Consider the following 16418-nt stretch of genomic DNA (forward strand, 5'->3'; position numbering starts at 1 on the left):
TCTTGAAGAGATCTCGAGTCTTTCCCATTCTATTGTTTTCCTCTATTTCTTTGCATTGATCACTGAGGAAGGCTTTCTTATCTCTCCTTGCTATTCTTTGGAACTCTGCATTCAGATGGGTATATCTTTTCTTTTCTCTTTTGCCTTCCACTTCCCTTCATTTCTCAGCTATTTGTAAGACCTCCTCAGACAACTATTTTTGCCTTTTTACACTTCTTTTTCTTAGGAATGGTCTTGATCACTGCCTCCTGTAGGCTGTTATGAACCTCCACCCATATTCTTCAGGCTCTTTGTCTATCAGATCTAATCTCTTGAATCAATTTATCACTTCCACTGTATAATCATAAGGGATTTGATTTAGCTCATACCTGAATGGTCTAGTGGTTTTCCCTATTTTCTTCAATTTAAGTCTGAATTTGGCAATAAGGTGTTCATGATCTGAGCCACAGTCAGCTCCTGGTCTTGTTTTTCCTGACTGTATACAGCTTCTCCATCTTTCGCTCCAAAGAATCTAATCAATCTGATTTCAGTATTGACCATCTGCTGATGTCCATGTGTAGAGTCTTCTCTTGTGTTGTTGGAAGAGGGTGTTTGCTATGACCAGTGCGTTCTCTTGGCAAAACTCTGTTAGCCTTTGACCTGCTTCATTTTGTACTCCAAGGACAATTTGCCTGTTTTTCCAGATATCTCTTGGCTTTCTATTTTTGCATTTCAGTCCCCTATAATGGAAAGGACATCTTTTTGGGATGTTAGTTCTAGAAGGTCTTGTAGGTCTTCATAGAACTGCTCAACTTCGGCTTCTTCAGCATTACCGGTCAGGGCATAGACTTGGATTACATGATATTGAATGGTTTGCCTTGGAAACAAAGATCATTCTGTTGTTTTTGTGATTGCATCCAAGTACTGCATTTCATACTCTTTTGTTGACTATGATGGCTACTCCATTTCTTCTAAGGGATTCTTGCCCACAGTAGTAGACATAATGGTCCCCTGAATTAAATGGTCCTCTGGGCAAATTTGGAAAACTCAGCAGTGGTCACAGGACTGGAAAAGGTCTGTTTTTGTTTCAATCCCAAAGAAAGGCAATGCCAAAGAGTGTTCAAACTACTGCACAATTGCACTCATCCCACATGCTAGTAAAGTAATGGTCAAAATTCTCCAAGACAGGCTTTAACAATACATGAACCGTGAACTTCCAGATGTTCAAGCTGGAATTAGAAAAGGCAGAGGAGCCACAGATCAAATTCCTAACATCCATTGGATCATCAAAAAAGCAAAAGAATTCAAGAAAAACATCTACTTCTGCTTTATTGACTATGCCAGAGCCTTTGACTGTGTGGATCACAACAAACTGTGGAAAATTCTTAAACAGATACAATACCAGATCACCTTACCCACCTCCTGAGAAAACTATGCAGGTCAAGAAACAACAGTTAGAACCAGACATGGAACAATAAACTAATTCCAAATTGGGAAAGGAGTAGGTCAAGGCTGTATACTGTCACCCAGCTTATTTAACTTATATGCAGAGTACATCATGAGAAATGCCGTGCTGGATGTTCCTTCTTCTCTACTAACATTATTTCTGAAGTTTGGGAACATGATGAAATAAAATTATATTTTAAGTTTAGACAAAATTTAAACATAAGATTTGGTTTGGCCCTCCTTTCTACCCTTTACAGTGCAGTGCACATCTGTGTCACAGACTATAGCCCACCAAGTTCCTCTGTCCATGGGCATTCTCCAGGCAAGAATACTGGAGTGGGTTGCCATGCCCTCCTCCAGGGGATATTCCCAACCCAGAGATTGAACCCAGGTGTCCTGCATTCCAGGCAGATTCTTTACTGTCTGAGCCACTAGGGAAGCCCATACATTAAGCAAACCTCCTCAAAGGTGGGAGAACCTGCTACTGTACAGATGAACCTTCCTTTCTTCTGATGCCAGCAAAGGAACATCTGAAAAGGTTAGTACTCTTTCCAGGTCTGTAGGGTGGTCATGGTGACTCACAGTTCATTTTGAACATGATTACCTGGCAAGAATACACAGAAGAACTGTACAAAAAAAGATCTTCAGGACCCAGTTAATCACGATGGTGTGATCATTCACCTAGAGCCAGACATCCTGGAATGTAAAGTCAAGTGGGCCTTAGGAAGCATCACTATGAACATAGCTAGTGGAGGTGATGGAATTCCAGTTGAGCTATTTCAAATCCTGAAAGATGATGCTGTGAAAGTGCTGCACTCAATATGCCAGCAAATTTGGAAAACTCAGCAGTGGCCACAGGACTGGAAAAGGTCAGTTTTCATTCCAATCCCAAAGAAAGGCAGTGCCAAAGAATGCTCAAACTACCACACAATTGCACTCCTCTCACACGCTAGTAAAGTCATGCTCAAAATTCTCCAAGCCAGGTTTCAGCAATATGTGAACCATGAACTTCCAGATGCTCAAGCTGGTTTTAGAAAAGGCAGAAGAACCAGAGATCAGACTGCCAACATCCATTGGATCATTGAGAAAGCAAAAGAGTTCCAGAAAAACATCTACTTCTGCTTTATTGACTATGCCACAGCCTGTGACTGTGTGGATCACAATAAACTGTGGAAAATTCTGAAAGAGATGGGAATCCCAGACCACCTGACCTGCCTCTTGAGAAACCTGTATGCAGGTCAGGAAGCAACAGTTAGAACTGGACATGGAACAACAGAGTGGTTCCAAATAGGAAAAGGAGTACGTCAAGGTTGTATATTGTCACCCTGCTTATTTAACTTTTATGCAGAGTACATCATGAGGAACGCTGGGCTGGAGGAAGCACAAGCTGGAATCAAGATTCCCAGGAGAAATATCAATAACCTCAGATATGCAGATGACACCACCCTTATGGCAGAAAGTGAAGAGGAACTAAAAAGCCTCTTGATGAAAGTGAAAGAGGAGAGTGAAAAAGTTGGCTTAAAGCTCAACCTTCAGAAAACTAAGATCATGGTATCCGTTCCCATCACTTCATGACAAATAGATGGGGAAACAGTGGAAACAGTGAGCGACTTTTTTTTTCTGGGCTCCAAAATAACTGTAGATGGTGACTGCAGCCATGAAATTAAAAGACGCTTACTCCTTGGAAGGAAAGTTATGACCAACCTAGAAAGCATATTGAAAAGCAGAGACATTACTTTGCTGACCAAGGTTCATCTAGTCAAGGCTGTTTTATCCAGTAGTCATGTATGATGTGAGAGTTGGGCTATAAAGAAAGCTGAGAGCTGAAGAATTGATGCTTTTGAACTGTGGTGTTGGAGAAGACTCTTGAGAGTCCCTTGGACTGCAAGGAGATCCAACCAGTCCATCCTAAAGGAGCTCAGTCCTGGGTGTTCATTGGAAGGACTGATGTTGAAGCTGAAACTCCAATACTTTGGCCACCTGATGTGAAGCGCTGACTCATTTGAAAAGACCGTGATGCTGGGAAAGATTGAGGGCAGGAGGAGAAGGGGATGACAGAGGATGAGATGGTTGGATGGCATCACCGACTCAATGGACATGAGTTTGGGTGGGATCCAGGTGTTGGTGACGGACAGGGAGGCCTGGCGTGCTGCAGCTCCTGGGGTTGCAGAGTTGGGCATGACTGAGCACCTGAACTGAACTGAACTGAACCTGGACTGTGTGTCTCTGGTGAACTTTATGTAAAATATCAGTCTGTCATTTTTATGTATGATTTTTTTGTCTTGAAAGGGTATTTCACTGTGTCTTTCACTTTAACATGTGGAACAGTTTTCAGAGGTTTCTGAGAATCTGCTTCCCAGGTTATAGTCCTCAGTTTCAAAATTCTCAATTTTTCCTTCTTAGCTTGATTGTTAATTGAATTTTCATCTACAGATACATACAGTAGGGTGTATAGGGCCCAAGGCAAATAATGTTTTTCAGGGCTATTATTTACATGAACAGCTTGAATCAGCCCCATACTGAGACCTAATCATTCTCTAGACCACTTTTCTAGAGCCTGGGTCCAGCCAGGTGACCCTAGGGAATCTCCAGAGGCACAAGTCCCAGAGTTCCTGGGGCATCTGGTTTGTACCCTGCAGGGTGCTCTGAAGGAAAGAAATGAAAGAGACCCTCATGTATCCTGCCAGAACCTGGAGCATGCCACCCAGAAGGCACAGTCAGTCTTCTAGAATCTTAAGCAAAGGAGAGGAACTTGGAAAATCCCAAGGATGTATTATGGGTGTATTATGCCATCTCTGTCTTCTTTTCCTTTATCCTTCTCTTTCATCCTTACGTCACCGGACTAAGTCTCAGGGATCATAACAGGTCACATTTGACTGATGCCATGTAAAGTCACCATCAAAGCCTTTTTTGCCAACAATCAGTAAGAAATCTATGTCCCAGCATAGTGCCCAGCAGTCTTGAGTTTCTCCACCTCACACAGTGAAGGTTAGCATAACCCTGTCACCCACCTGTGGTGTTGGAGAGCTGGAGCATGGCACTCTGTTCCCTAGGTATTGGCTATCAGTTTCTCAACTTTTATTTTAATGTAACAGCTTTATTGATATATATATATTCATACAGCATAAAATTCGCTCATTTAAAGTGTATGCTTCAATAGTTTTTGCTCAATTGTGTCTGACTGTTTGAGATCCCATGGACTCTAGCCTGTCAGGCTCCTTTGTCCACAAAATTCTCCAGGCAGGAATACTGGAATGAGTTGCCATTTCCTTCTCCAGCGGATCTTCCTGAGCCAGGGATTGAACCTAGGTCTCCTGCATTGCAGGCAGATTCGTTACTGTCTGAGCCACCAGGGAGGCCCTTAGTATATCACAGAGTTGTACAATTATCATCACAATCAACTTAGAACATTTTCATCACCAAAAGAAACTCTGTCAGATGTAAAGAACAGACTTTTGGACTCTGTGGGAGAAGGCGAGGGTGGGATGATTTGAGAGAATAGCACTGAAACATGTATATTACCATATGTGAAATAGATTGCCAGTCCAGGTTCGATGCATGAGGCAGGGTGCTCAGGGCTGGTGCACTGGGATGACCCTGAGGGATGGGATGGGGAGGGATGTGGGAGGGGGGTTCAGGATGGAGACACATGTACACCCATGGCTGATTCATGTGAATGTATGGCAAAAACCACTACAATACTGTAAAGTAATTAGCCTTTAATTCAAATAAATTAATTAATTTAAAAAAACCACCCCAAACAACTCTGTGTCTCCTAATCATCACTTCCTAATCCCTCTCCCTTTAGACCTCTCCACTCTTCTGTTTTCTGTTTTTATAGATTAGCCTGTCCTGGACAGTTTATATAGTAGAATATGTAGAGTAGGAGGGGGAACTTTCCATGCCATTATCTGCAAAGGAGATTAGGTATTAATAGCTAGTAAGCCAGCTCTTTCCTTATCAATGAGAGGGCTATCCCAAGCAAAGCCCAGTTTGCATTAAGTGAAGTCGCTCAGTCGTGTCCAACTCTTTGCGACCCCGTGGACTGTAGCCTACCAGGCTCCTCCGTCAGTGGGATTCTCCAGACAAGAGTACTGGAGTGGGTTGCCATTTCCTTCTCCAGTTTGCATTAGGAGAGGCCTATTTCCTTGCATGGACAAGAGCTAAGGATAGAATTAGCTAGATGGAGGCAGAGCAGCCATCTGAGTAGTAAAGATATGTTTTAGTACTTGTTACTGAAAAATCCTGTATTTTGTCCTGGAAAGAACTTACCTCTGCAACTAGTCTGTGTACCAGGTAGGCCAGGTTCCCCACTGGCTCATTACCTGCAAACCACATACCCTCCCTGCCCAAATATTTATGGGAATCTTTGTAGTGTGTTTCCTATGTTCATGGGGGAGTCTGCTCCTCCGGCAGTGCATCTGCTTTGCAGGGCACCATGCTACCTCTGCCACCTGCACAGGCTCTGCCCAGTCTGCAGGAAGGAGCGGGCAATGCACGGTTACCCATGAAGCCCCGTCTTCCTTCACCATGATGACATTCTCTTTCCTGAGGACCCATCTGAGTTGAGCTGGGTACGAACCCCTGCCCTTATTGTTCTCAGAATCCCCCATATCACATTATTTTCAGAATCCCACCACATCTGCAACTGAGGCTTTGTTCCTGGACCCAGTGGTTACATGTGGCCCTCAGAGAGTTAAGGAAGACACACTCCTTGCAGGTAGACTACGCTGGGGCTGCCTGCATGTCCCCAGACCTCAGAGATAGCTGAACCCCACAGGGATCTCCTGTCTGAGTCAAACTTTCTGTCTCATATTTTGGAGCTCTCCAGATGAGCTAGTGCTGAGAGTCTGCTGCCACTTCATTGAGGTCTCCTGCTCTTTCTTAGCTTTTTCTGTGATCTAACCAACTGCTGGGTTCATCTTTGCCCTCTTATCTATCTGTTAGTCTAGAATAACCTAAATCATCCCACTGATTCCTGCCAAGATCTAGAAATAAAATTATATATTTTGGATAGTCGTGATAGATTTTGATCCAAAGTAGAAAGAGAGTTATGAAACTGCCCATTTTGGCTCAAAGACTTTCAGGGGTCACCATGCTCTCACCTAGTGACAGCCACTGAAGGGTCCCTGCTAGGACTCCTATGAGAGTGGTGGCCCTGTCCTCAGCACTCAGAGACACTGCCACAGAGAACTGCTGCTGAGAGCTGCCACAGGGATGGGAGCCCCCAGTGCACCACCACTTCTTTCTGCAAATGCTTGCAAAACCCAAGATTGATTACAATCTAAATTGTTTCTGGTTTTTACAACTATCATGTAAGCATTAACATCCAGCTTACATTTTAAAATTTGGCACAAGGTTTAAATCTATTGATTCATCTGTGATTACACACACACAATTTGGGTCAGGATCTCCTAATTCTCCTTTTTCATATTTGAATTGACACCTAGCCTTTCTTTGATCATCATTTTCCAATTATAAACTGAGTTCCAGAAAGCAAGAAATTATACAAATAACATCAAAATACACTAGTGTTATAGGGAGACCTACCAAAAAAAGACTCTGGGTAAAGAATCTGCCTGTAATGTGGGAGACCTGGGTTTGACCCCTGGGTTGGGAAGACTTGCCTGGAGAAGGGAAAGGCTACCCACACCAGTATTCTGGCCTGGAGAATTCCACAGACTATTCAGTTCATGGGGTCACAGAGTCAGACACAATGAGCAACTTTGACTTTCACAGGAAATAACAAATACCAGCAGTAAGGGTCGGAGAACGCAATGGCACCCCACTCCAGTACTCTTGCTTGGAAAATCGCATGGATGGAGGAGTCACTAAGAGTCGGACACGACTGAGTGACTTCACTTTCACTTTTCACTTTCGTGCATTGGAGAAGGAAGTGGCAACCCACTCCAGTGTTCTCGCCTGGAGAATCCCAGGGATGGGGGAGCCTGGTGGGCTGCCGTCTATGGGGTCACACAGAGTCGGACACGACTGAAGCGACTTAGCAGCAGCAGTGAGGGTGGAGTTCTTTGCAGTGTTCACATACACATTGCATTGCTTTAAATGATCTAAGTCCCTGAAGCATAGGCTTGTAGCAACAGGTTGCTGAAGGCAACAGTTTTCAAATGTTAGGTCTCAGAATTCCTTTACACCCTTAATTTGTCAATTTGTCAATTATAATTAACAATTTGTTATCAGTTCAGTTCAGTCGCTCAGTCATGTCCGACTCTTTGCGACCCCATGAACCGCAGCACACCAGGCCTCCCTGTCCATCACCAACTCCCGGAGTTCACCCAAACTCATGCCCAATGAGTCGGTGATGCCATCCAACTATCTCATCCTCTGTCGTCCCCTTCTCCTCCTGCCTTCAATCTTTCCCAGCATCAGGGTCTTTTCAAATGAGTCAGCTCTTCGCATCAGATGGCCAAAGTATTGGAGTTTCAGCTTCAACATCAGTCCTACCAATGAACACCCAGGACTGATCTCCTTTAGGATGGACTGGTTGGATCTCCTTGCAGTCCAAGGGACTCAAGAGTCTTCTCCAACACCACAATTCAAAAGCATCAATTCTTCGGTGCCCAGCTTTCTTTATAGTCTAACTCTCACATATTATGTTAATATATTTGTCAACATATTAACATAAATTACATGCTAAACTTTAACATAAACAACATATTTTTATGAAAGATACTATTTTCAAAACCAAAATAATATGCATGAGAAAAGGGGTATTGTTTAATTTTTTTTCAAATCTGTACACCTGACTGCTTCTCTATTTAATCTGCTGTGACGTCATGTATAATGTTGCCTCCACACAGTACCAAAAAGATAGAGTAGTGTGCGGGTACTTCTCTCATACCTGTCTCCAACGGTCTGCACAGGCTCACTAGTGCTCAGTGTCCTGTGCACATGTATGCAGAATATGACTGCCAGAACACCCATCACCACTGCTGCTGGGACAGCTGCAATTGGTTATCTAGCTTACAAAAGATTTTACGTTAAACATCATTGCAGCACATCTATAGAATCCTTTCATAACCAGAAAAACAACTCCAGTGTGTACTGCGTCGATGGAGGTCCAAAAAGTTTACATTATGTAATGGATTTCACACAAAACACAACAAAAATGAGGCAGGCTGGGACCTGGGACCCTTTGCTATAGGGCCTGCACCTGGATACTCCTCTCCTCCAGCAATGAAATACAAAGAAACTGCTGCTAAGTTGCTTCAGTCGTGTCCGACTCTGTGCGACCCCATAGACGGCAGCCCACCAGGCTTCCCCGTCCCTGGGATTCTCCAGGCAAGAACACTGGAGTGGGTTGCCATTTCCTTCTCCAATACGTGAAAGTGAAAAGTGAAAGTGAAGTCGCTCAGTCGTGTCTGACTAGTAGCAACCCCATGGACTGTAGCCCATCAGGCTCCTCTGTCCATGGGATTTTCTAGGCAAGAGTACTTGAGTGGCTTGCCATTGCCTTCTCCATACAAAGAAACTACAAGGGACTAAATCCAATTATGTGCATGTGCAGTTCAGGCAAATTATGGACAAAAGATACAAAAAGACCAAAAATGTCCAACTGCCACTCCTGAAGAGCTGGGAGCAAAAACAGTGTATTGTGCATGCCCCCTGTATACAGTGTCACCAGAGGAGTGGACAAAATACCTAAGACCTCCCTCTAGCCCAGCCCCTGACACATCCCTACTCTCACCCCATATTAAGGAACCAACTCACTCCCACCCCCTCAGCAAGCAAGCAAGGGAACCTGTTACTAATTCTCATTCCCTTTTCCCAGCAGCAGGGGCCCCATCTTCACCTGAATTTCTTGACTGGCCTCTGGTCAATTTCTATTGATCTGGGAAGGCCAAGAACCCTGGTCGGTATCAAAAAGACTGGAGACAATGTGGAACCTCTGATCACTAAGATATAAGATATCTAAATGGACAGTTTTGATGCTGCAAATCCATTTGTCATGATGTTACTTAACTGTTTAATTAGAATGACTATCCCTTCTGTCTAATGCTCCTCCCTGGGTTTTAGACACGCTAAACTGCAGTGTTCTTAGCCATGTCATTAACCTTACTTGTTGAACCATCTTGGTGAACATTCTTTTAAATTAAAAAAGAAAAAAGAAAAACAGAGGAACCCATCTCATGCCCTGTGGGTTATTCTGGTCTTGTAAGGATCTGTTTCTTTACAGTTAAAACAATGACACCAAGATACGAAAGTGAGTGTCAGTAGCTCAGTCATGTCCCACTCTTTGCAACCCCATGGACTGTAGCCTATCAGGCTCTAGTTTACATTAAAGTTAATATATTGAATTATCCTTAAAGTAAAAAAAACAAAAGCTAGTTTTGGCCTCACAGCCCCCGTAAAGGGTCTGATCACACTGCGAGAACTGCTGGCTTAAGGGATCAAATTTGTCTTAAATCAGGGTTGCATAGCATACATAGGGCCTGTATATGGTTACAGCTGCAAGGAGCCATCTCATGTATCAAAAGAGACAGGAGGTAAAGCAAACCCCTTCCCTATACCCTTGGGCTAGCTTGTTTCTTCCCCCAGCGAACAACTTGGACAGGATGGATGGACAAAGCGTAAGGAAATCTCAGAGGAGCCTGCAGTGTAAGACAGAGGGCGTGTGCTGGTCTGCCTTGTGGGACTTCCTCTTCTACCACCTAAAGGAAAGTCCTTTCAATGGATGCCTGGGCAGCTCTGGCAAGCACAGATGGGGTCAGAGGACTCACCGATGACTGAGTAAAGTGTGAAAATCTGAAGCCTGTCAGATGACAAACATGTGAAGAATAAATATAACAAGAAGAGAAATATAAGTCAAAAGCAAAGCCCCAGGCCTTCTTGTGTCCTCAAGAGATGTTCTTTCACCTGACCCCTGCCAACATGCATGCATTCTGGAGGCTTCTCAGCCATGCATCCCTACTCACTCCCTCAGGAAAACCTGATCCTACAGGAGGAAGTCTCACTCCCTGGGCCCTTTCAGGGTTTCCAACCTTAAGTGGTGCCCTAGTTTTCAGTCAGGTGAACACAGAGATGCCCCTCTCCCAGTTAGATTCCTTTGAAAGAAAGGAGACATCACTTGCCAATTGCCCTTACCACTCCTGGAATTTGTTTTGGATGGGTATTTAGTTAATCCTTGTACTGACCATCTCAATTACATAGAAGCATTGGGAAGGATGCCCTCCCTAAGAATTTGGTTTGGCCTAAAATAATTAAAACGTCTGTAATTTCAATGCACTGGCCAAGTCCTTGTACTGCTAAAGAGCGTCCAGCAGAGGAGGGCGGTCCTGAGGTTTGAAAGGTCAGAACAGAACCCCGTGCCTCCTGCATTAAGAAGCCTCTTGGAGACGGGAGGTGAAGAAAGGAGACTGCCGCTTCTTGAAAAACAGTGTGAACGAAATCTCCACTGAAGACAGGAACCTGCAGGTCGAACAGCGTTCAGGAAATTTTGCCAAGTCCTTACATTAGGTTTAGATTTTCTGGTCTTCGAAAATATTGGTTGTCCTTAGGACAAGTTTGTGAACTTGCCAGTAGTTGTCCACGGTTATCACCAAGATTTTAAGGAGAAGGAGAAAAACTATCTTTACCTCACACCAGGTTGTGAACAAAATGTCGCCTTGCCATTGCAGCAAACGAGGGATGTTCTGATCATAAAGCCATTATCCACTGTGGTTGCCCCCAGTGGTGCACCCTGAGGGGATTCATGATGAAGAAAAAAATGATATTGAAACCCCAGATAGGTAAGATGCAGATCAGAGGAATAATGTCCATGAGCCTGGACTCTTGCATCTTAGAAGGGCACTAAAATAATTAATTTGTGAAGTCAGGAGTTTTTTTGTGTGTGTGATTAGCAATAACTTTTTGATATTCAACTACAGGTTTGTTTGTTTTTTTTTTTCTTCCCAGCAAATTCCTATGTATCCTGGCTCCTCCTTTTCTTCTTTGGAACAGTTCCTCAGAATTATCTGAGAGGCTGCCATCACAGGCTATAGTCCTCAGTACGGCCATGGAATAAAATGTAATTCTCAACCTTTAGCCTGTGCATTTTTGTTTTTTTTTCAGTCAACAAGGGGTAGAGAGCAGTCAAAGGTTACTAGGCCTACCACAGCAAAGCCAGCAGTGGATGTTTCTGCAGCACATACCTGTGGCATCAGGATCTAAATAACTCAGGCTTTGGGAAACATCTGCTGTGGGTTATTTTGCCTAGTAAAGTCCATGAAATGGGAGAGGGATGGCTCCTAAGACAGATGAGTTTCAGCACTTAGGGGACTGAATTTCCTATATGGTAAAGGTAACACGAGTTTGAGCAAGCTCTGGGAGACGGTAAAGGACAGGGAAGCCTGGTGTGCTGCAGTCCATGGGGTCCCAAACAGTCAAACACAACTGAGTGACTGAACAACAAAAAGGTATCACAATTCAGGAGTAGTTAGAAAATGTCCTTCATTGAGGGTGAGAAAAAGATGGACACTGGGACAAAGAAATGAAGCAGGGAAGAGGAATGGGCCTTCAAGGAATCCCATTATATCAGTTCAAGGAAACTTGAATACTAAGGATGTATGTTTATGCTGAGTAACACCTTTACAATGATTTTCTCCTACAGTGGAGCTTTCGATGGTCATCCTATGAGTAGAGGGTGTTTAACATGTTTATCATAGTACACTTCAGGGGAGACACCTGGACAGGCAGGAGTGAGAAGATATTGTGGTAGATACTCTTTTCCCCTATCATGTCACTTTTAATGTATTAATGTATACCTTCTTTAGTTCCAGAAGAGTATTCATAGCATGCTGCTGCTGCTGCTGCTAAGTCGCTTCAGTCGTGGCCGACTCTGTGCGATCCCATAGACGGCAGCCGACCAGGCTCCGCCGTCCCTGGGATTCTCCAGGCAAGAACACTGGAGTGGGTTGCCATTTCCTTCTCCAATGTGTGAAAGTGAAAAGTGAAAGTGAAGTCGCTCAGTCGTCTCCGACTAGTAGCGACCCCATGGACTGCAGCCCACCAGGCTCCTCCGTCCATGCGATTTTCTAAGCAAGAGTACTGGAGTAGCTTGCCATTGCCTTCTCTGTCATAGCATGCTAAGCTACGCTAACTTTTCTCACTCACTAGCTTGAAGCTCAACATTCAGAAAACAAAGATCATGGCATCTGGTCCCATCACTATATGGGAAATAGATGGGGAAACAGTGGAAACAGTGTCAGACTTTATTTTTTTGGGCTCCAAAATCACTTCGGATGCTGATTGCAGCCATGAAATTAAAAGACGCTTGCTCCTTGGAAGGAAAGTTATGACCAGCCTAGATAGCAGGAGGGCTGAGAGGAGCTACCCCGCGTTCAAGGTCAGGAGGGGCGGCCTTGAGGAGATACCCCTCGTCCAAGGTAAGGTACAGCGGCTGCACTTTGCTGGAGCGGCTGTGAAGAGATTTTCCACGACCAAGGTAGTTCAGTTCAGTTCAGTTCAGTCGCTCAGTCGTGTCCGACTCTCCGCGACCCCATGAATCACAGCACGCCAGGCCTCCCTGTCCATCACCAACTCCCGGAGTACACTCAAACTCATGTCCACAGAGTCGGTGATGCCATCCAGCCATCTCATTCTCCGTCGTCCCCTTCTCCTCCCGCCCCCAACCTTTCCCAGCATCAGAGTCTAGTCAAGGCTATGGTTTTTCCCGTGGTCATGTATGGATGTGAGAGTTGGACTGTGAAGAAAGCTGATCGCTGAAGAATTGATGCTTTTGAACTGTGGTGCTGGAGAAGACTCTTGAGAGTCCTTTGGACTGCAAGGAAATCCAACCAGTTCATTCTAAAAGAGATCAATCCTGGGTGTTCATTGGAAGGACTGATGCTAAAGCTGAAACTGCAATACTTTGGCCACCTCATGCGACAAGTTGACTCACTGGAAAAGAGTCTGATGCTGGGAGGGATTGGGGGTAGGAGGAGACGGGGACGGCAGAGAGTGGCTGGATGGCGTCACCGACTCGATGGACATGAGTTTGAGTGAACTCCGGAAGTTGGTGATGGACAGGGAGGCCTGGTGTGCTGTGGTTCATGGGGTCGCGAAGAGTCGGACACGACTGGGCGACTGAACTGAACTAAACTGAACTTGGAATCTCCAGGGCAGAAACTATCTTTTGTCATCACCTAGTACCATCTGGCATTCAATCATGTTTAAATGGAAACAAAAATTAAAAAAGGAAATAATGGAACAATATATTTCCCTCGAGGAGAAATCATGACATCTATAACATCTGTTTAGCTTCAAATCATTAAAGAAACAACGAGAAGAAAAAAAGAGAGCCAGTAAAGACTGTTAACTATGTTGTGATCATACAACTGCCGATTAACTTGCTCGTGTCCTTTATTATACACGTTATGTTCCTGGAGAATTTAACTAATATGGAAGGAACTTTCGGGTCAATGAAATATTTAGGTGATTAAGTATGCTTTCACATTACCTGCTGTTACCTAAGATACCCGTTTATTCAAAACAAAGGGACTAACCTAAAAGAAGAAAAAAAAAAGAAAATAAGGCGTTGGCTCCTCCTCCAGACCCCCCCCAACGGCGGGATGACAGGGAGGGACCGCGCCCTCCCCGGAGACGCTGTCCGCGCGGCGCCGCCGGCCGGCTGGAGCCTTCTCCTCGGAGGGGCCCCCGTGTCGCGGAGCCTTGGTGACTGCCAGGCGCCGCAGCCTCCCCGGGGGCCCATCCCCAGACAGGTCGGGGCGGGACCGGGCGCCCGCCCCTGCCACGTGTACGCGCGGCGCGGCGCCTCCGCCGCTTTCCGAGGAATTACAGCCGCCCGCCGCGGCCCGGCCGGGCGCCTCTGAGGAGGCTTGTCCCAGCTCGCTCTCCGTACCGCGCGGCCCCGCGGAAGGCAGGGCGCGCGGCCGACATGGGCGAGACCATGTCCCGGAGGCTCAAGTTGCAGTTGGGCGGGGACGCAGATATGGAAGATCGGGCGTTCCCCAACCCTTTCCCGGACTACGAGGCCGCCGCCGAGAGGCAGGCCGAAGAACCGCCATGTTCTCGCACCCCGCTCTCCTCCGAGGAGCTGGGCCTCCCTTTCCACAGCGACGGGAAGGTGAGTCGGCTATAGGCCACTGAGCCCGGGAAGCACCAGGCCGGGCGGGGAGGGGCAGGGGCGCCAGCGGTGGTAGAGTCCAACCGCCGCCGCCGCGCCGGGCCGACGTCACCCGCCTGCGCCGCGAGGACGTCACGCTGCCGCGTCGCCCGGGTCACTGCCTGACCCGGGGGACGCCGGGGGCGTGAGAGGCTCGCGTAAGGGGGCCGCGCCGGTGCCCGGGCCGCGGTCCTGTCCCGGCGGGGTGGCCCTGGAAAGCTGTGAACCTCTGTGCTGTTAGTCTCTCCCCTCGTGGTAGGCGCTCCTGGACCCTCCTGACAGTCCGCTGAAACAACAGTCACAACCTGAAAGGAGTGTTTTATTTGGTGGGAACGCTTAGGACTTCAGGCCAGGGAGACAGTGTCGTGTAGCCCTGAGAAACTGCCGGGAGAAGGCCGCGGAGGGAGTTAGTTATTTAAGTTTGTAACGGAAGGCGCCAGGCCGTTTGCACATAAAAGTTTATTGTTAATTAAAGAAAATAGATAATCTCAAGGAATTTACTGTGAATGGGAAGATGCAGGAGTCTGGGGTTTTTGAAGTCATTCCTGTCCTGTGCATCTCAGCTATTTGAGGCCAGCATCCTGTTTGTTTGTTTTTAATTTCTCACATGCCCCCGAGCTCCTCAGCACTGAGGCTGAGGGTGGGTGGGTGGCGGCATCTGCTGAATTGCAGCCATTGTTTTCTGTTTTGGAAGCCCTCATTCACATTTGGAAGCCTCAAAACGCTTATGGTTGGACATGCGTGTTTACTAATGTGGCAGGAAATGTTTCTTTTACAGTCCCTCTCCATGGTTGGAAATTCAGCCATATGTGAGAGATTTTTATGACTTTTTTTTTTGTCCCACCACTCTGGAAGGACGTCTGAGATCAGACGAAAGTTCTTGTTGATATGTCGCTCCAGGTGTTAATTTCTGGATTAGGCCCATTGATAGATAATAGAAGATTCACTGGATCCTCTACCTTCGAACCTATTAGGATTCAGGAGATAGTTCCCCTGTTGCATCTTCCCATACCTAGAATACACTGCTACTGTTATTGAAGGCATACAGATCTCTATTTTTTTGATCAGTTGCTTAGAGTCACCATTACATTTGTTGGGGTCATGTATGGATGTGAGAGTTGGACTGTGAAGAAAGCTGATCGCCGAAGAATTGATGCTTTTGAACTGTGGTGTTGGAGAAGACTCTTGAGAGTCCCTTGGACTGCAAGGAGATCCAACCAGTCCATCCTAAAGGAGATCAGTCCTGGGTGTTCATTGGAAGGACTGATGCTAAAGCTGAAACTACAATACTTTGGCCACCTCATTCGACGAGTTGACTCACTGGAAAAGACTGATGCTGGGAAAGGTCGGGGACGGGAGGAGAAGGGGACGACAGAGAGTGAGATGGCTGGATGGCATCACCGACTCTGTGGACATGAGTTTGAGTGACCTCCGTGAGTTGGTGATGGACAGGGAGGCCTGGCGTGCTGTGATTCATGGGGTCGCGGAGAGTCGGACACGACTGAGCGACTGAACTGAACTGAACATTTGTTGGAGGCCTGGCTGCACATTTAAGAGAGGGCAGTCTTATAAAATAGACGTAAGCAATTTGGCTAGTAACCTTGACAAACTCAGTGTAGCAGAAAGACAAAAGCATAAACAATTTGGAAACAACAAATTGAAACTGTTATTAGTTTAATGGAGTTGTAATTCAGTAGCAATAACCGTTAAGTTCATAGGAGATCCAGCTGGAGAAGCCAGATCTTGGCAGGATCAGGCAGAGAGAAAAAGATACATGTTTTATCTTTGTTTACAAAGGCATACTTTATCAACCTGATGTAGGTCACAGCATAAGAGAAAAAAATTTAATGGAAAAGAGATTCAAGTTAGTATG

General features: G+C 45.8%; 1 protein-coding gene across 2 annotated transcripts in view; it reads left to right on the plus strand.

The window, feature by feature from the left end:
• The first annotated feature begins 14056 nt into the window (after positions 1-14056).
• The window catches only part of LANCL2 (LanC like glutathione S-transferase 2), a 103215-nt gene continuing 100853 nt past the window's right edge, over positions 14057-16418 (plus strand). The window contains exon 1 of one of the 2 annotated variants that reach the window (XM_088831755.1): positions 14057-14506. In XM_088831755.1, coding sequence (XP_088687881.1) covers positions 14318-14506 — 189 coding nt within the window. In that variant the 5' untranslated portion in view covers positions 14057-14317. The remainder of the gene's footprint in view (positions 14507-16418) is intronic. The other variant, XM_055414811.2, reaches the window with a different exon arrangement.

The sequence above is a fragment of the Moschus berezovskii genome, chromosome 24 (genome assembly GCF_049115385.1).
Source record: "Moschus berezovskii isolate FMDL1 chromosome 24, NW_MosBer_1.0, whole genome shotgun sequence".
Taxonomy (NCBI): Eukaryota; Metazoa; Chordata; class Mammalia; order Artiodactyla; family Moschidae; genus Moschus; species Moschus berezovskii.